The sequence below is a fragment of the Aquarana catesbeiana genome, linkage group LG06 (assembly GCF_042186555.1).
Source record: "Aquarana catesbeiana isolate 2022-GZ linkage group LG06, ASM4218655v1, whole genome shotgun sequence".
Classification (NCBI taxonomy): domain Eukaryota; kingdom Metazoa; phylum Chordata; class Amphibia; order Anura; family Ranidae; genus Aquarana; species Aquarana catesbeiana.
Window position 1 is genome coordinate 1,670,051 of NC_133329.1, and position 25,004 is coordinate 1,695,054.

General features: G+C 57.8%; 1 protein-coding gene across 1 annotated transcript; it reads left to right on the forward strand.

Moving 5' to 3' along the window:
* Nucleotides 1-342: 342 nt before the first annotated feature.
* CD2BP2 (CD2 cytoplasmic tail binding protein 2) lies at nucleotides 343-24,516 on the forward strand (the record flags this gene model as incomplete). Its single annotated transcript, XM_073635297.1, is given in 2 exon segments — nucleotides 343-680; nucleotides 24,384-24,516. Coding segments are annotated over 2 exon segments (211 nt in total), but the record flags the coding sequence as incomplete, so codon positions are not given.
* Nucleotides 24,517-25,004: the final 488 nt, after the last annotated feature.

Sequence of the window (25,004 nt, forward strand, 5' to 3'; positions counted from 1 at the left end):
CGTGAGCCCGGGCACGTGACGAGCTTACATCCGCACGTCGAATTGCGACGTAAAACCCACCCAACTCCTCCCACCGCCGCATCGCGCATGCGCAGTCTTCGTGTAACCGGAAAATCATCCCATCACATTCTCCGCCTGGTGTGGAAGCAGTGCGCATGCGCGGAACACTTCCGACTAACCCTCCCCCACACATAAATCAAAGAAGATTCATAAAATACAGAGATTTATCATACGAGATTGGCAGAGATATGTGTGGAGATGTGAGTGTGATCAGACTTCTGTATTCTTATCAATATTCTTTGCTTTATGTGTGGGGGAGGGTCGGAAGTAGTCACGCGCATGCGCAACGCTGCCATAAGAGGCGGAGATCTTAATGGGATGATATTCGCGTTACACAAAGACTGCGCAGGCGCGGTGCGGCGGTGGGAGGAGTTTGATCCGTTTTACGTCCGAATCGGACGTGCGAAAGAAAGCTCGTCACGTGCTCTCGCTGACGCATGCGCAGTACAAGCGGTGGAAGATTATGACAGACAATCAGCGGCGGCGCGGTGACGTCATCATTGTGAGCCAAACACACCGAGCAGCGGCGAGTACCGGAGAGGATGAAGAGGCGGGTGACTTTCCTGGAGGAGGAGGAGGAGCAAGGAGAAGATGAGGGGCGGAGCTCCGCCAAGAGGACGGTGAGAGAATCCCGGAGAGGGGGAGGGGTGTGCGGTCCTTCCTGAACCTTCCTTTCCTCTCCCCTCCCCCCTTTATTATAAAACTTCTTTTATGCCTGAAGATTAAATAAAACCCCAAAAATGGCAGCAGAGACCCCGGAGAATAAAACGGGGGAGGGGCTCCGATTGTGTACAGAGACCCCGGAGAATAAAACGGGGGAGGGGCTCCGATTGTGTACAGAGACCCCGGAGAATAAAACGGGGGAGGGGCTCCGATTGTGTACAGAGACCCCGGAGAATAAAACGGGGGGGAGGGGCTCCGATTGTGTACAGAGACCCCGGAGAATAAAACGGGGGGGAGGGGCTCCGATTGTGTACAGAGACCCCGGAGAATAAAACGGGGGAGGGGCTCCGATTGTGTACAGAGACCCCGGAGAATAAAACGGGGGAGGGGCTCCGATTGTGTACAGAGACCCCGGAGAATAAAACGGGGGGGAGGGCTCCGATTGTGTACAGAGACCCCGGAGAATAAAACGGGGGAGGAGCTCCGATTGTGTACAGAGACCCCGGAGAATAAAACGGGGGAGGAGCTCCGATTGTGTACAGAGACCCCGGAGAATAAAACGGGGGGGAGGGGCTCCGATTGTGTACAGAGACCCCGGAGAATAAAACGGGGGAGGGGCTCCGATTGTGTACAGAGACCCCGGAGAATAAAACGGGGGAGGGGCTCCGATTGTGTACAGAGACCCCGGAGAATAAAACGGGGGGGAGGGGCTCCGATTGTGTACAGAGACCCCGGAGAATAAAACGGGGGGGAGGGGCTCCGATTGTGTACAGAGACCCCGGAGAATAAAACGGGGGGGAGGGGCTCCGATTGTGTACAGAGACCCCGGAGAATAAAACGGGGGAGGGGCTCCGATTGTGTACAGAGACCCCGGAGAATAAAACGGGGGAGGGGCTCCGATTGTGTACAGAGACCCCGGAGAATAAAACGGGGGAGGGGCTCCGATTGTGTACAGAGACCCCGGAGAATAAAACGGGGGGGAGGGGCTCCGATTGTGTACAGAGACCCCGGAGAATAAAACGGGGGGGAGGGGCTCCGATTGTGTACAGAGACCCCGGAGAATAAAACGGGGGAGGGGCTCCGATTGTGTACAGAGACCCCGGAGAATAAAACGGGGGAGGGGCTCCGATTGTGTACAGAGACCCCGGAGAATAAAACGGGGGAGGGGCTCCGATTGTGTACAGAGACCCCGGAGAATAAAACGGGGGGGAGGGGCTCCGATTGTGTACAGAGACCCCGGAGAATAAAACGGGGGAGGGGCTCCGATTGTGTACAGAGACCCCGGAGAATAAAACGGGGGGGAGGGGCTCCGATTGTGTACAGAGACCCCGGAGAATAAAACGGGGGGGAGGGGCTCCGATTGTGTACAGAGACCCCGGAGGATAAAGGGGGGGAGGGGCTCCGATTGTGTACAGAGACCCCGGAGGATAAAGGGGGGGAGGGGCTCCGATTGTGTACAGAGACCCCGGAGGATAAAACGGGGGAGGGGCTCCGATTGTGTACAGAGACCCCGGAGAATAAAACGGGGGAGGGGCTCCGATTGTGTACAGAGACCCCGGAGAATAAAACGGGGGAGGAGCTCCGATTGTGTACAGAGACCCCGGAGAATAAAACGGGGGAGGGGCTCCGATTGTGTACAGAGACCCCGGAGAATAAAACGGGGGAGGGGCTCCGATTGTGTACAGAGACCCCGGAGAATAAAACGGGGGGGAGGGGCTCCGATTGTGTACAGAGACCCCGGAGAATAAAACGGGGGGGAGGGGCTCCGATTGTGTACAGAGACCCCGGAGAATAAAACGGGGGAGGGGCTCCGATTGTGTACAGAGACCCCGGAGAATAAAACGGGGGAGGGGCTCCGATTGTGTACAGAGACCCCGGAGAATAAAACGGGGGAGGGGCTCCGATTGTGTACAGAGACCCCGGAGAATAAAACGGGGGAGGGGCTCCGATTGTGTACAGAGACCCCGGAGAATAAAACGGGGGGGAGGGGCTCCGATTGTGTACAGAGACCCCGGAGAATAAAACGGGGGGGAGGGGCTCCGATTGTGTACAGAGACCCCGGAGAATAAAACGGGGGAGGGGCTCCGATTGTGTACAGAGACCCCGGAGAATAAAACGGGGGAGGGGCTCCGATTGTGTACAGAGACCCCGGAGAATAAAACGGGGGGAGGGGCTCCGATTGTGTACAGAGACCCCGGAGAATAAAACGGGGGAGGGGCTCCGATTGTGTACAGAGACCCCGGAGAATAAAACGGGGGAGGGGCTCCGATTGTGTACAGAGACCCCGGAGAATAAAACGGGGGAGGGGCTCCGATTGTGTACAGAGACCCCGGAGAATAAAACGGGGGAGGGGCTCCGATTGTGTACAGAGACCCCGGAGAATAAAACGGGGGGGAGGGGCTCCGATTGTGTACAGAGACCCCGGAGAATAAAACGGGGGGGAGGGGCTCCGATTGTGTACAGAGACCCCGGAGAATAAAACGGGGGAGGGGCTCCGATTGTGTACAGAGACCCCGGAGAATAAAACGGGGGGGAGGGGCTCCGATTGTGTACAGAGACCCCGGAGAATAAAACGGGGGAGGGGCTCCGATTGTGTACAGAGACCCCGGAGAATAAAACGGGGGGGAGGGGCTCCGATTGTGTACAGAGACCCCGGAGAATAAAACGGGGGGGAGGGGCTCCGATTGTGTACAGAGACCCCGGAGAATAAAACGGGGGAGGGGCTCCGATTGTGTACAGAGACCCCGGAGAATAAAACGGGGGAGGGGCTCCGATTGTGTACAGAGACCCCGGAGAATAAAACGGGGGGGAGGGGCTCCGATTGTGTACAGAGACCCCGGAGAATAAAACGGGGGAGGGGCTCCGATTGTGTACAGAGACCCCGGAGAATAAAACGGGGGAGGGGCTCCGATTGTGTACAGAGACCCCGGAGAATAAAACGGGGGAGGGGCTCCGATTGTGTACAGAGACCCCGGAGAATAAAACGGGGGAGGGGCTCCGATTGTGTACAGAGACCCCGGAGAATAAAACGGGGGAGGGGCTCCGATTGTGTACAGAGACCCCGGAGAATAAAACGGGGGGGAGGGGCTCCGATTGTGTACAGAGACCCCGGAGAATAAAACGGGGGAGGGGCTCCGATTGTGTACAGAGACCCCGGAGAATAAAACGGGGGAGGGGCTCCGATTGTGTACAGAGACCCCGGAGAATAAAACGGGGGAGGGGCTCCGATTGTGTACAGAGACCCCGGAGAATAAAACGGGGGAGGGGCTCCGATTGTGTACAGAGACCCCGGAGAATAAAACGGGGGGGAGGGGCTCCGATTGTGTACAGAGACCCCGGAGAATAAAACGGGGGGGAGGGGCTCCGATTGTGTACAGAGACCCCGGAGAATAAAACGGGGGAGGGGCTCCGATTGTGTACAGAGACCCCGGAGAATAAAACGGGGGAGGGGCTCCGATTGTGTACAGAGACCCCGGAGAATAAAACGGGGGAGGGGCTCCGATTGTGTACAGAGACCCCGGAGAATAAAACGGGGGGGAGGGGCTCCGATTGTGTACAGAGACCCCGGAGAATAAAACGGGGGAGGGGCTCCGATTGTGTACAGAGACCCCGGAGAATAAAACGGGGGGGAGGGGCTCCGATTGTGTACAGAGACCCCGGAGAATAAAACGGGGGGGAGGGGCTCCGATTGTGTACAGAGACCCCGGAGAATAAAACGGGGGGGAGGGGCTCCGATTGTGTACAGAGACCCCGGAGAATAAAACGGGGGACGGGCTCCGATTGTGTACAGAGACCCCGGAGAATAAAACGGGGGAGGGGCTCCGATTGTGTACAGAGACCCCGGAGAATAAAACGGGGGAGGGGCTCCGATTGTGTACAGAGACCCCGGAGAATAAAACGGGGGGAGGGGCTCCGATTGTGTACAGAGACCCCGGAGAATAAAACGGGGGAGGGGCTCCGATTGTGTACAGAGACCCCGGAGAATAAAACGGGGGGGAGGGGCTCCGATTGTGTACAGAGACCCCGGAGAATAAAACGGGGGAGGGGCTCCGATTGTGTACAGAGACCCCGGAGAATAAAACGGGGGAGGGGCTCCGATTGTGTACAGAGACCCCGGAGAATAAAACGGGGGAGGGGCTCCGATTGTGTACAGAGACCCCGGAGAATAAAACGGGGGGGAGGGGCTCCGATTGTGTACAGAGACCCCGGAGAATAAAACGGGGGGGAGGGGCTCCGATTGTGTACAGAGACCCCGGAGAATAAAACGGGGGGGAGGGGCTCCGATTGTGTACAGAGACCCCGGAGAATAAAACGGGGGGGAGGGGCTCCGATTGTGTACAGAGACCCCGGAGAATAAAACGGGGGAGGGGCTCCGATTGTGTACAGAGACCCCGGAGAATAAAACGGGGGAGGGGCTCCGATTGTGTACAGAGACCCCGGAGAATAAAACGGGGGGGAGGGGCTCCGATTGTGTACAGAGACCCCGGAGAATAAAACGGGGGGGAGGGGCTCCGATTGTGTACAGAGACCCCGGAGAATAAAACGGGGGAGGGGCTCCGATTGTGTACAGAGACCCCGGAGAATAAAACGGGGGAGGGGCTCCGATTGTGTACAGAGACCCCGGAGAATAAAACGGGGGAGGGGCTCCGATTGTGTACAGAGACCCCGGAGAATAAAACGGGGGAGGGGCTCCGATTGTGTACAGAGACCCCGGAGAATAAAACGGGGGAGGGGCTCCGATTGTGTACAGAGACCCCGGAGAATAAAACGGGGGGGAGGGGCTCCGATTGTGTACAGAGACCCCGGAGAATAAAACGGGGGAGGGGCTCCGATTGTGTACAGAGACCCCGGAGAATAAAACGGGGGGGAGGGGCTCCGATTGTGTACAGAGACCCCGGAGAATAAAACGGGGGGGAGGGGCTCCGATTGTGTACAGAGACCCCGGAGGATAAAGGGGGGGAGGGGCTCCGATTGTGTACAGAGACCCCGGAGGATAAAGGGGGGGAGGGGCTCCGATTGTGTACAGAGACCCCGGAGGATAAAACGGGGGAGGGGCTCCGATTGTGTACAGAGACCCCGGAGAATAAAACGGGGGAGGGGCTCCGATTGTGTACAGAGACCCCGGAGAATAAAACGGGGGAGGAGCTCCGATTGTGTACAGAGACCCCGGAGAATAAAACGGGGGAGGGGCTCCGATTGTGTACAGAGACCCCGGAGAATAAAACGGGGGAGGGGCTCCGATTGTGTACAGAGACCCCGGAGAATAAAACGGGGGAGGGGCTCCGATTGTGTACAGAGACCCCGGAGAATAAAACGGGGGAGGGGCTCCGATTGTGTACAGAGACCCCGGAGAATAAAACGGGGGAGGGGCTCCGATTGTGTACAGAGACCCCGGAGAATAAAACGGGGGGAGGGGCTCCGATTGTGTACAGAGACCCCGGAGAATAAAACGGGGGGGAGGGGCTCCGATTGTGTACAGAGACCCCGGAGAATAAAACGGGGGGGAGGGGCTCCGATTGTGTACAGAGACCCCGGAGAATAAAACGGGGGGGAGGGGCTCCGATTGTGTACAGAGACCCCGGAGAATAAAACGGGGGGGAGGGGCTCCGATTGTGTACAGAGACCCCGGAGAATAAAACGGGGGGGAGGGGCTCCGATTGTGTACAGAGACCCCGGAGAATAAAACGGGGGGGAGGGGCTCCGATTGTGTACAGAGACCCCGGAGAATAAAACGGGGGGGAGGGGCTCCGATTGTGTACAGAGACCCCGGAGAATAAAACGGGGGAGGGGCTCCGATTGTGTACAGAGACCCCGGAGAATAAAACGGGGGGGAGGGGCTCCGATTGTGTACAGAGACCCCGGAGAATAAAACGGGGGAGGGGCTCCGATTGTGTACAGAGACCCCGGAGAATAAAACGGGGGAGGGGCTCCGATTGTGTACAGAGACCCCGGAGAATAAAACGGGGGGGAGGGGCTCCGATTGTGTACAGAGACCCCGGAGAATAAAACGGGGGGAGGGGCTCCGATTGTGTACAGAGACCCCGGAGAATAAAACGGGGGAGGGGCTCCGATTGTGTACAGAGACCCCGGAGAATAAAACGGGGGAGGGGCTCCGATTGTGTACAGAGACCCCGGAGAATAAAACGGGGGAGGGGCTCCGATTGTGTACAGAGACCCCGGAGAATAAAACGGGGGAGGGGCTCCGATTGTGTACAGAGACCCCGGAGAATAAAACGGGGGAGGGGCTCCGATTGTGTACAGAGACCCCGGAGAATAAAACGGGGGAGGGGCTCCGATTGTGTACAGAGACCCCGGAGAATAAAACGGGGGAGGGGCTCCGATTGTGTACAGAGACCCCGGAGAATAAAACGGGGGAGGGGCTCCGATTGTGTACAGAGACCCCGGAGAATAAAACGGGGGAGGGGCTCCGATTGTGTACAGAGACCCCGGAGAATAAAACGGGGGAGGGGCTCCGATTGTGTACAGAGACCCCGGAGAATAAAACGGGGGAGGGGCTCCGATTGTGTACAGAGACCCCGGAGAATAAAACGGGGGAGGGGCTCCGATTGTGTACAGAGACCCCGGAGAATAAAACGGGGGAGGGGCTCCGATTGTGTACAGAGACCCCGGAGAATAAAACGGGGGAGGGGCTCCGATTGTGTACAGAGACCCCGGAGAATAAAACGGGGGAGGGGCTCCGATTGTGTACAGAGACCCCGGAGAATAAAACGGGGGAGGGGCTCCGATTGTGTACAGAGACCCCGGAGAATAAAACGGGGGAGGGGCTCCGATTGTGTACAGAGACCCCGGAGAATAAAACGGGGGAGGGGCTCCGATTGTGTACAGAGACCCCGGAGAATAAAACGGGGGAGGGGCTCCGATTGTGTACAGAGACCCCGGAGAATAAAACGGGGGAGGGGCTCCGATTGTGTACAGAGACCCCGGAGAATAAAACGGGGGAGGGGCTCCGATTGTGTACAGAGACCCCGGAGAATAAAACGGGGGAGGGGCTCCGATTGTGTACAGAGACCCCGGAGAATAAAACGGGGGAGGGGCTCCGATTGTGTACAGAGACCCCGGAGAATAAAACGGGGGAGGGGCTCCGATTGTGTACAGAGACCCCGGAGAATAAAACGGGGGGGAGGGGCTCCGATTGTGTACAGAGACCCCGGAGAATAAAACGGGGGGGAGGGGCTCCGATTGTGTACAGAGACCCCGGAGAATAAAACGGGGGAGGGGCTCCGATTGTGTACAGAGACCCCGGAGAATAAAACGGGGGAGGGGCTCCGATTGTGTACAGAGACCCCGGAGAATAAAACGGGGGAGGGGCTCCGATTGTGTACAGAGACCCCGGAGGATAAAACGGGGGGGAGGGGCTCCGATTGTGTACAGAGACCCCGGAGGATAAAACGGGGGGGAGGGGCTCCGATTGTGTACAGAGACCCCGGAGGATAAAACGGGGGGGAGGGGCTCCGATTGTGTACAGAGACCCCGGAGGATAAAACGGGGGGGAGGGGCTCCGATTGTGTACAGAGACCCCGGAGGATAAAACGGGGGGGAGGGGCTCCGATTGTGTACAGAGACCCCGGAGGATAAAACGGGGGAGGGGCTCCGATTGTGTACAGAGACCCCGGAGGATAAAACGGGGGGGAGGGGCTCCGATTGTGTACAGAGACCCCGGAGGATAAAACGGGGGGGAGGGGCTCCGATTGTGTACAGAGACCCCGGAGAATAAAACGGGGGAGGGGCTCCGATTGTGTACAGAGACCCCGGAGAATAAAACGGGGGGGGCTCCGATTGTGTACAGAGACCCCGGAGAATAAAACGGGGGGGAGGGGCTCCGATTGTGTACAGAGACCCCGGAGAATAAAACGAGGGAGGGGCTCCGATTGTGTACAGAGGCACGAAGTGCAGTAAAGTTATTTCTCTTCTCATGAAGGCAACAAAATCTCCCCCCAATGACTTTCCTCCCTCCGACACCCCGAACCCCCCAAATATGAGACGTTCCTCAGAGACCCCAGAGTCCTCTTTTCTCGCAGTACCTGGAGGTGGTGGGGGGAGGAGGAGGGGAGGATCCTCAGTGACAGTCTCTGTCCCCTTTTCTCGCAGTACCCGGAGGTGGTGGGGGGAGGAGGAGGGGAGGATCCTCAGTGACAGTCTCTGTCCTCTTTTCTCGCAGTACCCGGAGGTGGTGGGAGAGGAGGAGGGGAGGATCCTCAGTGACAGTCTCTGTCCTCTTTTCTCACAGTACCCGGAGGTGGTGGGGGGAGGAGGAGGAGGGGAGGATCCTCAGTGACAGTCTCTGTCCTCTTTTCTCGCAGTACCCGGAGGTGGTGGGGGGAGGAGGAGGGGAGGATCCTCAGTGACAGTCTCTGTCCTCTTTTCTCGCAGTACCCGGAGGTGGTGGGAGAGGAGGAGGGGAGGATCCTCAGTGACAGTCTCTGTCCTCTTTTCTCTCAGTACCCGGAGGTGGTGGGAGGAGGAGGGGAGGATCCTCAGTGACAGTCTCTGTCCCCTTTTCTCGCAGTACCCGGAGGTGGTGGGAGGAGGAGGGGAGGATCCTCAGTGACAGTCTCTGTCCCCTTTTCTCGCAGTACCCGGAGGTGGTGGGAGGAGGAGGGGAGGATCCTCAGTGACAGTCTCTGTTCTCTTTTCTCGCAGTACCCGGAGGTGGTGGTGGGAGGAGGAGGGGAGGATCCTCAGTGACAGTCTCTGTCCCCTTTTCTCGCAGTACCCGGAGGTGGTGGGGGGAGGAGGAGGGGAGGATCCTCAGTGACAGTCTCTGTCCTCTTTTCTCGCAGTACCCGGAGGTGGTGGGAGAGGAGGAGGGGAGGATCCTCAGTGACAGTCTCTGTCCTCTTTTCTCACAGTACCCGGAGGTGGTGGGGGGAGGAGGAGGAGGGGAGGATCCTCAGTGACAGTCTCTGTCCTCTTTTCTCGCAGTACCCGGAGGTGGTGGGGGAGGAGGGGAGGATCCTCAGTGACAGGCTCTGTCCTCTTTTCTCGCAGTACCCGGAGGTGGTGGGGGAGGAGGAGGGGAGGATCCTCAGTGACAGTCTCTGTTCTCTTTTCTCGCAGTACCTGGAGGTGGTGGTGGAGGAGGGGAGGATCCTCAGTGACAGTCTCTGTCCTCTTTTCTCGCAGTACCTGGAGGTGGTGGGGGGAGGAGGAGGGGAGGATCCTCAGTGACAGTCTCTGTCCCCTTTTCTCGCAGTACCCGGAGGTGGTGGGGGGAGGAGGAGGGGAGGATCCTCAGTGACAGTCTCTGTCCCCTTTTCTCGCAGTACCCGGAGGTGGTGGGGGGAGGAGGATCCTCAGTGGCAGTCTCTGTCCTCTTTTCTCGCAGTACCCGGAGGTGGTGGGAGGGAGGAGGGGAGGATTTTCAGTGACAGTCTCTCTCCCCTTTTCTAGCAGTACCCGGAGGTGGTTGTGGGAGGAGGAGGGGAGGATCCTCAGTGACAGTCTCTGTCCTCTTTTCTCGCAGTACCCGGAGGTGGTGGGGGAGGAGGGGAGGATCCTCAGTGACAGTCTCTGTCCCCTTTTCTCGCAGTACCCGGAGGTGGTGGGGGGAGGAGGAGGGGAGGATCCTCAGTGACAGTCTCTGTCCTCTTTTCTCGCAGTACCCGGAGGTGGTGGGAGAGGAGGAGGGGAGGATCCTCAGTGACAGTCTCTGTCCTCTTTTCTCGCAGTACCCGGAGGTGGTGGGGGAGGAGAAGGGGAGGATCCTCAGTGACAGTCTCTGTCCTCTTTTCTCGCAGTACCCGGAGGTGGTAGGGGAGGATCCTCAGTGACAGTCTCTGTCCTCTTTTCTCGCAGTACCCGGAGGTGGTGGGGGAGGAGGGGAGGATCCTCAGTGACAGTCTCTGTCCTCTTTTCTCGCAGTACCCGGAGGTGGTGGGGGAGGAGGGGAGGATCCTCAGTGACAGTCTCTGTCCTCTTTTCTCGCAGTACCCGGAGGTGGTGGGGGAGGAGGAGGGGAGGATCCTCAGTGACAGTCTCTGTCCTCTTTTCTCGCAGTACCCGGAGGTGGTGGGGGAGGAGGGGAGGATCCTCAGTGACAGTCTCTGTCCTCTTTTCTCGCAGTACCCGGAGGTGGTGGGGGAGGAGGGGAGGATCCTCAGTGACAGTCTCTGTCCTCTTTTCTCGCAGTACCCGGAGGTGGTGGGGGAGGAGGAGGGGAGGATCCTCAGTGACAGTCTCTGTTCTCTTTTCTCGCAGTACCTGGAGGTGGTGGTGGAGGAGGGGAGGATCCTCAGTGACAGTCTCTGTCCTCTTTTCTCGCAGTACCCGGAGGTGGTGGGGGAGGAGGAGGGGAGGATCCTCAGTGACAGTCTCTGTCCCCTTTTCTCGCAGTACCTGGAGGTGGTGGGGGGAGGCGGAGGGGAGGATCCTCAGTGACAGTCTCTGTTCTCTTTTCTCACAGTACCTGGAGGTGGTGGGGGAGGAGGGGAGGATCCTCAGTGACAGTCTCTGTTCTCTTTTCTCACAGTACCCGGAGGTGGTGGGGGAGGATCCTCAGTGACAGTCTCTGTCCCCTTTTCTCGCAGTACCCGGAGGTGGTGGGGGAGGAGGAGGGGAGGATCCTCAGTGACAGTCTCTGTTCTCTTTTCTCGCAGTACCCGGAGGTGGTGGGGGAGGAGGAGGGGAGGATCCTCAGTGACAGTCTCTGTTCTCTTTTCTCGCAGTACCCGGAGGTGGTGGGGGAGGAGGGGAGGATCCTCAGTGACAGTCTCTGTCCTCTTTTCTCGCAGTACCCGGAGGTGGTGGGGGAGGAGGGGAGGATCCTCAGTGACAGTCTCTGTCCTCTTTTCTCTCAGTACCCGGAGGTGGTGGGGGGAGGAGGAGGGGAGGATCCTCAGTGACAGTCTCTGTCCTATTTTCTCGCAGTACCCGGAGGTGGTGGAGGAGGAGGGGAGGATCCTCAGTGACAGTCTCTGTCCTCTTTTCTCGCAGTACCCGGAGGTGGTGGTGGGAGGAGGAGGGGAGGATCCTCAGTGACAGTCTCTGTCCTCTTTTCTCGCAGTACCCGGAGGTGGTGGGGGAGGAGGGGAGGATCCTCAGTGACAGTCTCTGTCCTCTTTTCTCGCAGTACCCGGAGGTGGTGGGAGAGGAGGAGGGGAGGATCCTCAGTGACAGTCTCTGTCCTCTTTTCTCGCAGTACCCGGAGGTGGTGGGAGAGGAGGAGGGGAGGATCCTCAGTGACAGTCTCTGTCCTCTTTTCTCGCAGTACCCGGAGGTGGTGGGGGAGGAGGGGAGGATCCTCAGTGACAGGCTCTGTCCTCTTTTCTCGCAGTACCCGGAGGTGGTGGGAGAGGAGGAGGGGAGGATCCTCAGTGACAGTCTCTGTCCTCTTTTCTCGCAGTACCCGGAGGTGGTGGGGGAGGAGAAGGGGAGGATCCTCAGTGACAGTCTCTGTCCTCTTTTCTCGCAGTACCCGGAGGTGGTGGGGGAGGAGGGGAGGATCCTCAGTGACAGTCTCTGTCCTCTTTTCTCGCAGTACCCGGAGGTGGTGGGGGAGGAGGGGAGGATCCTCAGTGACAGTCTCTGTCCTCTTTTCTCGCAGTACCCGGAGGTGGTGGGGGAGGAGGAGGGGAGGATCCTCAGTGACAGTCTCTGTCCTCTTTTCTCGCAGTACCCGGAGGTGGTGGTGGGAGGAGGAGGGGAGGGTCCTCAGTGACAGTCTCTGTCCCCTTTTCTCGCAGTACCTGGAGGTGGTGGGGGAGGAGGGGAGGATCCTCAGTGACAGTCTCTGTTCTCTTTTCTCACAGTACCCGGAGGTGGTGGGGGAGGAGGGGAGGATCCTCAGTGACAGTCTCTGTCCTCTTTTCTCGCAGTACCCGGAGGTGGTGGGGGAGGAGGGGAGGATCCTCAGTGACAGTCTCTGTCCTCTTTTCTCGCAGTACCCGGAGGTGGTGGGGGAGGAGGGGAGGATCCTCAGTGACAGTCTCTGTCCTCTTTTCTCGCAGTACTCGGAGGTGGTGGGGGAGGAGGGGAGGATCCTCAGTGACAGTCTCTGTTCTCTTTTCTCGCAGTACCCGGAGGTGGTGGGGGAGGAGGAGGGGAGGATCCTCAGTGACAGTCTCTGTTCTCTTTTCTCGCAGTACCCGGAGGTGGTGGGGGAGGAGGAGGGGAGGATCCTCAGTGACAGTCTCTGTTCTCTTTTCTCGCAGTACCCGGAGGTGGTGGGGGAGGAGGGGAGGATCCTCAGTGACAGTCTCTGTCCTCTTTTCTCTCAGTACCCGGAGGTGGTGGGGGGAGGAGGAGGGGAGGATCCTCAGTGACAGTCTCTGTTCTCTTTTCTCGCAGTACCCGGAGGTGGTGGGGAGGAGGGGAGGATCCTCAGTGACAGTCTCTGTCCTCTTTTCTCGCAGTACCCGGAGGTGGTGGGGGAGGAGGAGGGGAGGATCCTCAGTGACAGTCTCTGTCCTCTTTTCTCGCAGTACCCGGAGGTGGTGGGGGAGGAGGGGAGGATCCTCAGTGACAGTCTCTGTCCTCTTTTCTCGCAGTACCCGGAGGTGGTGGGGGAGGAGGAGGGGAGGATCCTCAGTGACAGTCTCTGTCCTCTTTTCTCGCAGTACCCGGAGGTGGTGGGGGAGGAGGAGGGGAGGATCCTCAGTGACAGTCTCTGTCCTCTTTTCTCGCAGTACCCGGAGGCGGTGGGGGAGGAGGAGGGGAGGATCCTCAGTGACAGTCTCTGTCCTCTTCTCGCAGTACCCGGAGGTGGTGGGAGAGGAGGAGGGGAGGATCCTCAGTGACAGTCTCTGTCCTCTTTTCTCGCAGTACCCGGAGGTGGTGGGGGAGGAGGAGGGGAGGATCCTCAGTGACAGTCTCTGTCCTCTTTTCTCGCAGTACCCGGAGGTGGTGGGGGAGGAGGGGAGGATCCTCAGTGACAGTCTCTGTCCTCTTTTCTCGCAGTACCTGGAGGTGGTGGGGGAGGAGGAGGGGAGGATCCTTAGTGACAGTCTCTGTTCTCTTTTCTCGCAGTACCTGGAGGTGGTGGGGGAGGAGGAGGGGAGGATCCTCAGTGACAGTCTCTGTTCTCTTTTCTCGCAGTACCCGGAGGTGGTGGGGAGGAGGGGAGGATCCTCAGTGACAGTCTCTGTCCTCTTTTCTCGCAGTACCCGGAGGTGGTGGGGGAGGAGGGGAGGATCCTCAGTGACAGTCTCTGTCCTCTTTTCTCGCAGTACCCGGAGGTGGTGGGGGAGGAGGGGAGGATCCTCAGTGACAGTCTCTGACCTCTTTTCTCGCAGTACCTGGAGGTGGTGGGGGGAGGAGGAGGGGAGGATCCTCAATGACAGTCTCTGTCCCCTTTTCTCGCAGTACCCGGAGGTGGTGGGGGGAGGAGGAGGGGAGGATCCTCAGTGACAGTCTCTGACCTCTTTTCTCGCAGTACCTGGAGGTGGTGGGGGAGGAGGAGGGGAGGATCCTCAGTGACAGTCTCTGTTCTCTTTTCTCGCAGTACCCGGAGGTGGTGGGGGGAGGAGGAGGGGAGGATCCTCAATGACAGTCTCTGTCCCCTTTTCTCGCAGTACCCGGAGGTGGTGGGGGGAGGAGGAGGGGAGGATCCTCAGTGACAGTCTCTGTCCTCTTTTCTCGCAGTACCCGGAGGTGGTGGGGGAGGAGGAGGGGAGGATCCTCAGTGACAGTCTCTGTTCTCTTTTCTCGCAGTACCTGGAGGTGGTGGTGGTGGAGGAGGGGAGGATCCTCAGTGACAGTCTCTGTCCCCTTTTCTCGCAGTACCCAGAGGTGATGGGGGGAGGAGGAGGGGAGGATCCTCAGTGACAGTCTCTGTCCACTTTTCTCGCAGTACCCGGAGGTGGTGGGGGGAGGAGGAGGGGAGGATCCTCAATGACAGTCTCTGTCCTCCTTTTCTCGCAGTACCCGGAGGTGGTGGGAGGAGGAGGGGAGGATCCTCAGTGACAATCTCTGTCCTCTTTTCTCACAGTACCCGGAGGTGGTGGGGGAGGAGGGGAGGATCCTCAGTGACAGTCTCTGTCCTCTTTTCTCGCAGTACCCGGAGGTGGTGGTGGGGGAGGAGGAGGGGAGTATTCTCAGTGACAGTCTCTGTGCTCTTTTCTCGCAGTACCCGGAGGTGGTGGGAGGAGGAGGGGAGGATGCTCAGTGACAGTCTCTGTCCTCTTTTCTCACTGTACCCGGAGGTGGTGGGAGGGGGAGGAGGAGGGGAGGATCCTCAGTGACAGTCTCTGTCCTCTTTTTCTCGCAGTACCCGGAGGTGGTGGGGGGAGGAGGGGAGGATCCTCAGTGACAGTCTCTTTTCTCGCAGTACCCGGAGGTGGTGGGGGAGGAGGAGGGGAGGATCCTCAGTGACAGTCTCTGTCCTCTTTTCTCGCAGTACCCGGAGGTGGTGGGGGAGGAGGAGGGGAGGATCCTCAGTGACAGTCTCTGTCCCTTTTTCTCGCAGTACCCGGAGGTGGTGGGGGGAGGAGGAGGGGCAGATCCTCAGTGACAGTCTCTGTCCTCTTTTCTCGCAGTACCCGGAGGTGGTGGGGGGAGGAGGATCCTCTGTGACAGTCTCTGTCCTCTTTTCTCGCAGTACCCGGAGTTGGGGGGAGGATTCCCAGTGACAGTCTCTGTCCTCTTTTCTCACAGTACTCAGGGGTGATGGTGGGGGAGGATCCTCAGTGACAGTCTCTGTCCTCTTTTCTCGCAGTACCCGGAGGTGGTGGAGGGAGGAGGGGAGGATCCTCAGTGACAGTCTCTGTCCCCTTTTCTCGCAGTACCCGGAGGTGATGGGGGGAGGAGGAGGGGAGGATCCTCAGTGACAGTCTCTGTCCACTTTTCTTGCAGTACCCGGAGGCGGTGGGGGGAGGAGGAGGGGAGGATCCTCAGTGACAGTCTCTGTCCTCTTTTCTCGCAGTACCCGGAGGTGCTGCTGGGGGGAGGATCCTCAGTGACAGTCTCTGTCCCCTTTTCTCGCAGTACCCGGAGGTGGTGGGGGAGGAGGAGGGGAGGATCCTCATGAATGAATGAATGAATGAATGATTTGTAAAGCGCTGCAATTGCGAACTGAATCGCCTCAAGGCGCTAGATGTGTTCTCTGTAGCCAGCTTCTAGAAAAGGAAGGTCTTTAGTTTTTTCCTGAAAGCCTGGTGGTTTTCTTCCATGCGGAGGTTGGTTGGGAGAGCATTCCATATCGAGGTCCTTGGACTGCAAATCTACGTTCTCCCTTTGCTTTGTAGCGGTATTTGGGAATGAGGAGGAGGTTTTGGTTAGCTGATCGAAGACTGCGATTCGGTGTGTAGTGTTTTATTTTTTCCCGGAGATATTGCGGAGCGTTTCCTTGTATGCATTTATGGGTGAGGCAGAGGGTCTTGAATATGATCCGATTCTTCACAGTTAGCCAATGTAGGCTTTTTAGGGATGGGGAGATGGATTCCCAGGGCTTTTTTCCTGTTAACAGTCTTGCCGCCGTATTTTGCATGAGTTGCAAGCGCGCAAGCTGATATTGGGGTAGACCTACGTAGAGGGAATTTGCGTAGTCGAGTCGGGAATTGATGATCGTTCCCACAACTGCCGCTTTGTCCTCTTCTGGGATGAAGGGGATGAGTCTGCGAAGCAGGCGGAGGAGGTGGTGGGATCCGCTCACCACTAGGGGTGCAACGGATCGTCACCGATCCGTGATCCGAACGGGCCAGGCTGTTCGGATCGGTACACCCGCGATCCGCGGAGCGCTCCGCGGCCTCGGGTTTTAGGAAAGGCCGCGGCTTCGGCCTAGCTCCGGAGCCGCGGCCATCTTGGTACACCCGGCGGCGCTCAGCTGCGTGCTGACGTCATCACCCCGCCCTCAACTCGTGGGTCCGGCGGCTGGCTTGGCGGCGCCGGCTTCTCTTAACAGGTCAGACTAACAGCACTGTAATGTATACAGTGCGGGGGGGCGTGTAGCTGTATTACAGTGGAGGGGGGGGCGTGTGGCTTTATTACAGTGGAGGGGGGGGGGGCGTGTGGCTGTATTACAGTGGGGGGGGGGGGCGTGTGGCTGTATTACAGTGGAGGGGGGGCGTGTGGCTTTATTACAGTGGAGGGGGGGGGGCGTGTGGCTGTATTACAGTGGGGGGGGGGGCGTGTGGATGTATTACAGTGGGGGGACATGTGGATGTATTACAGTGGGGGGGACATGTGGATGTATTACAGTGGGGGGGACATGTGGATGTATTACAGTGGGGGGGACATGTGGATGTATTACAGTGGGGGGGACATGTGGATGTATTACAGTGGGGGGGACATGTGGATATATTACAGTGGGGGGGACATGTGGATGTATTACAGTGGGGGGGACATGTGGATGTATTACAGTGGGGGGGACATGTGGATATATTACAGTGGGGGGGACATGTGGATATATTACAGTGGGGGGAGATGTGGATATATTACAGTGGGGAACATGTGGATATATTACAGTGGGGGAGATGTGGATATATATTTTTTTTGTTGATCCGAAAATGATCCGAAAATGATCCGATCCGTGACTCTGATCCGAGGAACGATCCGAACCGTGATTTTTTTGATCCGTTGCACCCCTACTCACCACCGATCCTATTTGTGCATCCATTGTCATTCCTGAGTCAAAGATGACTCCGAGACTCTTGACTTTGGTGCTGGGGGAGATGGTCTGTCCGAGGATGGAGGGTGGTGTCCACGGAGTCTTAATTTTGGAATTTTTGTTGGCTTGCAGGAGAAGAAGTTCTGTTTTTGATTCGTTAAGTTTGAGGGAGCTAGCGGTCATCCAGTCATTGATTAAAGTGAGGCATTTCTGTAGTTGCTGATGATGATCTTTTTGTCCATTAATGCGAAGGTAGAGTTGGGTGTCGTCTGCGTATGAGTGGAAGCAGAGGTCCGTTTTCCTGATGATATTGAGAAGCGGGCGGATGTAGATGTTAAATAGCACTGGTGACAAGGGTGAGCCCTGAGGGACTCCACAGGAGACTGCCCGAGATTCCGAGGTGAATGTTCCCAGTTTCACTGTCTGAGAGCGATTCTCTAAGAAGGATGTAAACCATTTTACGGCAGAATCTGTGGCTCCTGCAACTTCTGAGAGGCGGACAAGTAAAGTATTGTGGTCCACTGTATCGAATGCTGCGCTGAGGTCTAACAGTACCAGGAGACTCGGTTCCCCGTCATCTGCTGCTTCGAGGGCATCGTCCCATATTTTGAGAAGTGCTGTTTCTGTGCCATGGCCTGGGCGGAAGCCTGATTGCAGAGGGTCCAGGAGGTGGTGTGTCTCCAGGTGGTGTTGTAGCTGCTGTACTACTGCTTTCTCTATAATCTTGGAGATGGTGTTGAGGCTTGTTATTGGTCTGCGGCAGTTAGGGTCTTTAGGGTCGAGATTAGGTTTCTTTAGCAGGGGTTTGACGATGCCTTGCTTGAGGGAGGTTGGCACAGTCCCTTCTTTGAATGATTGATTTATGAGATGTGTTAGGGTGGGGGCCAGGATGTCGGAACATTCTTTGAACAATTTGGTGGGGATGATGTCGTTCGGTGATGTGCTGTCGCGAAGGCTTCCTATGATGTTTTTAGTCGTGTCCGTGGTGATTGGGGACAAAAAGAACTTCGGTGGTTGAGTGATGTTCGTGTCGATATCCTCTTTTTGCATTGGTTGGGTGAGGTTGGTTGTTATTTTCTGATGAATTGCTTTCCGAATGTTGTCGATTTTGTCGATGAAGAAATCTGATAACTCATTGCAGAATTCTTGAGTATCGTTTTCAGGGGGTTCTAGGCAGGTCGGGTTCATTGATTGAGCAACTATTTTGAAAAGTTCCCGTGGGCGGTTTAAGGCGGATGAGATGGTGTCTGCAAAATGTTCTTTTTTGGCTTTGAAGATTGCCTTGTGGTATTTCACCGTGAGTGCTTTGTAGTTAGCATGGTTTTCCTTGGTGGGATTTCTTCTCCAAGTTCTCTCAGCTCTTCTGCGTTCTTGCTTGAGTAGGGTGAGAGTGCCATTAAACCAACTCGAGTTTTTTGTGCGGACGGGTGTTCTGCGTTTTGGCGCCACGGAGTCTGCTGTTTGTAGTAAAACATTGTTTAGGGAGTTGAGTGTTTGTTCCGTTGAGAGGTTTGGGTTTAGCAGAAGAATTTTGCTCGACAATGTAGTTTTGAAGAGTTCAGAGTGTAGTTTCTTCTGAGATCTATTCCAGTGTGTTGCTATTGCCCGTTTCTGTTTTTGGAGGGTGGTGTTAGTGGTGATTTTAAATTTGATAGCATGGTGGTCCGTCCATGGTAGTGGGGTGTTGTTCAATACGTCGATGTCCATATTCTGTTTGAAGATGAGATCTAAAGTGTGTCCTGAACCATGCGTAGGAGCATTTATCAGTTGTTGCAGGCCAAGTTCTTCCATTTGGTTAACGCAGGCGGTTGCCATAGGGTCTTGGGCGGAGTTTGCCCATAGATTGAAATCCCCAAGTACCAGAAGGTTTTTGGTTTTCAAGGTGTGCATTGAGAAGAATTCAGTGAGCGGTGTGAGGAGATTGGTCTTTGGTCCTGGTGGTCTGTAGCATAGTAGTATGTGAATGGTGTCTTGAGGTGTTGTTTGAAGATGCAGTGAGAGTGTTTCCATGAAAGGCACTGAGTTCTGTAAGTTTGGTTTGGTGAACCCCAGGTGCGATTTGAAAATCACTGCTAGACCTCCTCATTTTTTTCCTATTCTATGCTCAGATAGGATACTGTAGTTCTTGGGCACCAATTCAGTTAGGATGGTGTTGCAGTCGGAAGTTAGCCAGCTTTCTGTAATGAAGAGGCAGTCTATGTTGTTTTCGATGATGAAATCGCGGATTTCCAGCCTGTGCTTGACTGCAGATCTGGTGTTGATCAGGGCGCATGCTAGTTGTTGCGGTTGGATCGGTGTCTCCCTGCCTTTGATGGTTGATTGTGGGTTGGTCCTTAGTAATTGTTCTTTTTTTAGTCTTTTTTGCGTGGTGGTCGGTAAAGTTGCGGCCGTGTTTCTTAGCCTGTGGAGGGTGTCTGCTGTGTACTTGAAGTTGCACATGATGCGGAAGGCGGCGTTGCTAGAAAAGAAATTTGTATGACGAAGGCACTGGTGTGGCGATGATAGCCTTGCAGGGGGATGGAGGGATCGGATGGCTGACCACTGCTCTGGAGTGGTGAGAGTGACGGCTGAGTGTTGGAGCGGAGGTACTGGAGGGAGGTGGGCTGCCTACCTCCCTCTCGTTGATCCAGAGGAAGGCAAAAAAAACCCCTGGCTGCGTAGGCCAATGGTGCAGTCGAGGAAAAAATTCCTTCCTGACCCCCCCGAGGGGCGATCGGACAAGGGCCCCTGGATCAACTTCTCGAGTGCCCCCGGTGGCTTACCTGTGCTGAAGGTCCGGAAGGTGAAGGAGGGGGAGCTTGGTGCGGTAGGTGGTGCGGTGGCTGCGTCTCAGGCGATTTGAGGTAGACTGGCCCCCGGTGAATCTCTAGTGCCCCCGCAGTGAGGTCCAGTAGCAGGAGGGGTGATTCCCGGTGCAGAGGGGCACGGGGCTCTGTTGGACAACAGTGAGGGGGTTGTGGTGGTAAGCTGACTGGGCTAGGCTGCAGCCGTGGTCTGTCCCACCGACTCTAGCGGCTAGAACGTGGTGATTGAGACCGCGGCTGCGGTGGAGGCCACAGAGGGGGGGGAGTCTGGCTGAATAGATGGACTAGGGGGTAGTGGGTCCAATCGGGCGATGATGTGGCTGGGGGCTGATGGCCTCAGGAGGGGGTCCTCGGATGCTGCACCGTTGGCACTGGGTGTACCAATATGGCCGCCGGCTGGGCCCAAGCCGTGGCTGGCCGGCAGAGGGAGTACCAAGATGGCCGCCGGCTAGGCCCGAGCCGCGGGCTATCCTGACGTTGCCCACACCGTCCGGTGAAGATGGTCAGTAGGAAGAGGGGTGCAGACCCGCCGGAGCGGCTGGTCAGTAGAGGGGGACGGTAAGTGCTGTAACCTGCCGACCAGGAGCCGCGGAGAGTCCCGAGCGGCCGGGCGGCTGACTAGGCGGCGTCCGGATGGGTAGAGGGGGGACCGGCAGAATGCTGCAGGGGGAGAAGTGGAGAGCTGCGGGCTAGCCTGCCGAGGGCGGCCGGAGCCGCGGAGTGTCCTGAGCGGCCGACCGGCTGCTGAAGGTGGCCGCCGGAGAGTCAGAGGGGAGAGGGACTGGCGTGGTGATGCAGGGGGGGCTGGGCCGGAGCCGCGGAGTGTCCTGAGCGGCCGGCCGACTGAGAACGGCGTCTGGAGTAGGTCTGTGACGGTAGGGGGATAGGATGTAGGGGATGTGGGATAGAAGGGAGGGGGGAGAGGGCCCAGGAAGGGGTGGCCAGTGGCCGAGCTCTTCACGGAGCTGCTAGACAGAGGTCTGCTCTACAGAGTGTCAGCACTCAGGAGCTGTCAGCACTCAGGAGCTTGTGGAGGGTCCTCAGTGACAGTCTCTGTCCTCTTTTCTCGCAGTACCCGGAGGTGGTGGGGGGAGGAGGGGAGGATCCTCAGTGACAGTCTCTGTCCTCTTTTCTCGCAGTACCCGGAGGTGGTGGGGGGAGGAGGATCCTCAGTGGCAGTCTCTGTCCTCTTTTCTCGCAGTACCCGGAGGTGGTGGGAGGGAGGAGGGGAGGATTTTCAGTGACAGTCTCTGTCCCCTTTTCTAGCAGTACCCGAAGGTGGTGGGGGAGGAGGAAGGGAGGATCCTCAGTGACAGTCTCTGTCCTCTTTTCTCGCAGTACCCGAAGGTGGTGGGGAGGAGGAAGGGAGGATCCTCAGTGACAGTCTCTGTCCTCTTATCTAGCAGTACCCGAAGGTGGTGGGGGGAGGAGGGGAGGATCCTCAGTGACAGTCTCTGTCCTCTTTTCTTGCAGTACTCGGAGGTGGTGGAGGAGGAGGGGAGGATCCTCAGTGACAGTCTCTGTCCTCTTTTCTCGCAGTGCCCGGAGGTGGTGGGGGAGGAGGAGTGGAGGATCCTCAGTGACAGTCTCTGTCCTCTTTTCTCGCAGTACCCGGAGGTGGTGGGGGAGGAGGAGGGGAGGATCCTCAGTGACAGTCTCTGTCCTCTTTTCTCGCAGTACCCGGAGGTGGTGGGGGAGGAGGAGGGGAGGATCCTCAGTGACAGTCTCTGTCCTCTTTTCTCGCAGTACCCGGAGGCGGTGGGGGAGGAGGAGGGGAGGATCCTCAGTGACAGTCTCTGTCCTCTTCTCGCAGTACCCGGAGGTGGTGGGGGGAGGAGGGGAGGATCCTCAGTGACAGTCTCTGTCCTATTTTCTCGCAGTACCCGGAGGTGGTGGGGGGAGGAGGATCCTCAGTGGCAGTCTCTGTCCTCTTTTCTCGCAGTACCCGGAGGTGGTGGGAGGGAGGAGGGGAGGATTTTCAGTGACAGTCTCTGTCCCCTTTTCTAGCAGTACCCGGAGGTGGTTGTGGGAGGAGGAGGGGAGGATCCTCAGTGACAGCCTCTGTCCTCTTTTTTTGCAGTACCTGGAGGTGGTGGAGGAGGAGGGGAGGATCCTCAGTGACAGTCTCTGTCCTCTTTTCTCGCAGTCCCCGGAGGTGGTGGGGGGAGGATCCTCAGTGACAGTCTCTGTCCTCTTCTCGCAGTACCCGTAGGTGGTGGGGGTGGAGGGAGGGGAGGATCCTCAGTGACAGTCTCTGTCCTCTTTTCTCGCAGTACCCGGAGGTGGTGGGGGAGGAGGGGAGGATCCTCAGTGACAGTCTCTGTCCCCTTTTCTCGCAGTACCCGGAGGTGGCGGAGGAGGAGGGGAGGATCCTCAGTGACAGTCTCTGTCCCCTTTTCGCGCTGTACCCGGAGGTGGTAGGGGAGGATCCTCAGTAACAGTCTCTGCCCTCTTTTCTCGCAGTACCCGGAGGTGGTGGGGGAGGAGGAGGGGAGGATCCTCAGTGACAGTCTCTGCCCTCTTTTCTCGCAGTACCCGGAGGTGGTGGAGGAGGGGAGGGTCCTCAGTGACAGTCTCTGCCCTCTTTTCTCGCAGTACCCGGAGGTGGTGGGGAAGGAGGAGGGGAGGGTCCTCAGTGACAGTCTCTGTCCTCTTTTCTCGCAGTACCCGGAGGTGGTGGAGGAGGAGGATCCTCAGTGACAGTCTCTGTCCTCTTTTCTCGCAGTACCCGTAGGTGGTGGTTGGAGGAGGAGGGGAGGATCCTCAGTGACAGTCTCTGTCCTCTTTTCTCGCAGTACCCGGAGGTGGTGGAGGAGGAGGGGAGGATCCTCAGTGACAGTCTCTGTCCTCTTTTCTCGCAGTACCCGGAGGTGGTGGGGGAGGAGGAGGGGAGGATCCTCAGTGACAGTCTCTGCCCTCTTTTCTCGCAGTACCCGGAGGTGGTGGGGGAGGAGGAGGGGAGGATCCTCAGTGACAGTCTCTGCCCTCTTTTCTCGCAGTACCCGGAGGTGGTGGGGGAGGAGGAGGGGAGGATCCTCAGTGACAGTCTCTGCCCTCTTTTCTCGCAGTACCCGGAGGTGGTGGGAAGGAGGAGGGGAGGGTCCTCAGTGACAGTCTCTGTCCTCTTTTCTCGCAGTACCCGGAGGTGGTGGAGGAGGAGGATCCTCAGTGACAGTCTCTGTCCTCTTTTCTCGCAGTACCCGTAGGTGGTGGTTGGAGGAGGAGGGGAGGATCCTCAGTGACAGTCTCTGTCCTCTTTTCTCGCAGTACCCGGAGGTGGTGGAGGAGGAGGGGAGGATCCTCAGTGACAGTCTCTGTCCTCTTTTCTCGCAGTACCCGGAGGCGGTGGGGGAGGAGGAGGGGAGGATCCTCAGTGACAGTCTCTGTCCTCTTCTCGCAGTACCCGGAGGTGGTGGGGGGAGGAGGGGAGGATCCTCAGTGACAGTCTCTGTCCTATTTTCTCGCAGTACCCGGAGGTGGTGGAGGAGGAGGGGAGGATCCTCAGTGACAGTCTCTGTCCTCTTTTCTTGCAGTACCCGGAGGTGGTGGGGGGAGGAGGAGGGGAGGATCCTCAGTGACAGTCTCTGTCCTCTTTTCTCGCAGTACCCGGAGGTGGTAAGGAGGAGGAGGGGAGGATCCTCAGTGACAGTCTCTGTCCTCTTTTCTCGCAGTACCCGGAGGCGGTGGGGGAGGAGGAGGGGAGGATCCTCAGTGACAGTCTCTGTCCTCTTCTCGCAGTACCCGGAGGTGGTGGGGGAGGAGGAGGGGAGGATCCTCAGTGACAGTCTCTGTCCTCTTTTCTCGCAGTACCCGGAGGTGGTGGGGGAGGAGGAGGGGAGGATCCTCAGTGACAGTCTCTGTCCTCTTTTCTCGCAGTACCCGGAGGTGGTAAGGAGGAGGAGGGGAGGATCCTCAGTGACAGTCTCTGTCCTCTTTTCTCGCAGTACCCGGAGGCGGTTGGGGAGGAGGAGGGGAGGATCCTCAGTGACATTTTCTGTCCTCTTCTCGCAGTACCCGGAGGTGGTGGGGGAGGAGGAGGGGAGGATCCTCAGTGACAGTCTCTGTCCTCTTTTCTCGCAGTACCCGGAGGTGGTGGGGGAGGAGGAGGGGAGGATCCTCAGTGACAGTCTCTGTCCTCTTTTCTCGCAGTACCCGAAGGTGGTGGTGGTGGGGAGGAGGAGGAGGGGAGGATCCTCAGTGACAGTCTCTGTTCTCTTTTCTCGCAGTACCTGGAGGTGGTGGGGGAGGAGGAGGGGAGGATCCTCAGTGACAGTCTCTGTTCTCTTTTCTTACAGTACCCGGAGGTGGTGGGGGGTCCCGGCAGCAGATTTAAGGGAAAGCATTCTCTGGACAGCGATGAGGAGGATGAAGAAGATGGACCCGGAGATTCAACCAAATACAACATGTTGGCCCCAGAGGACGTGGAAGGTAAAAGTCAGAGGAGTGGGGGCTTGTCAGAGGGAAAGGGGGCGCGGTGTGGTTGGGGGGGGCTTGTTTGAAGGAAGGGGGCGGTGCTGTCAGAGGGAAAGGGGGTGCGGTGTGGTCAGGGGGAGGGGGCTTGTCAGAGGGACAGGGGCAGGGTGGTCAGATGGAGGGGGCTTATTAGACGGAGGGGGCGGTGTGGTCGGATGGAGGGGGCTGTGTGGTTGGAGGGGGCGGTTGGGACAGAGGGAGGGGGCTTGTTAGACGGAGGCGGTGGTGTGGTCGGAGGGAGGGGGCTGTGTGGTCAGAGGGGGCAGTTGGGACAGACGGAGGGGGCTTGTTAGACGATGGGGGCGTTGTGGTCGGAGGGGGCGGTTGGGACAGAGGGAGGGGCTTGTTAGACGGAGGGGGCTGTGTGGTCAGAGGAAGGGGTGGGTTTTCCCTAGGCATCATGTGGTCTCTGTAGTGCACAGTGGGAGGGGCTGTACATGGTG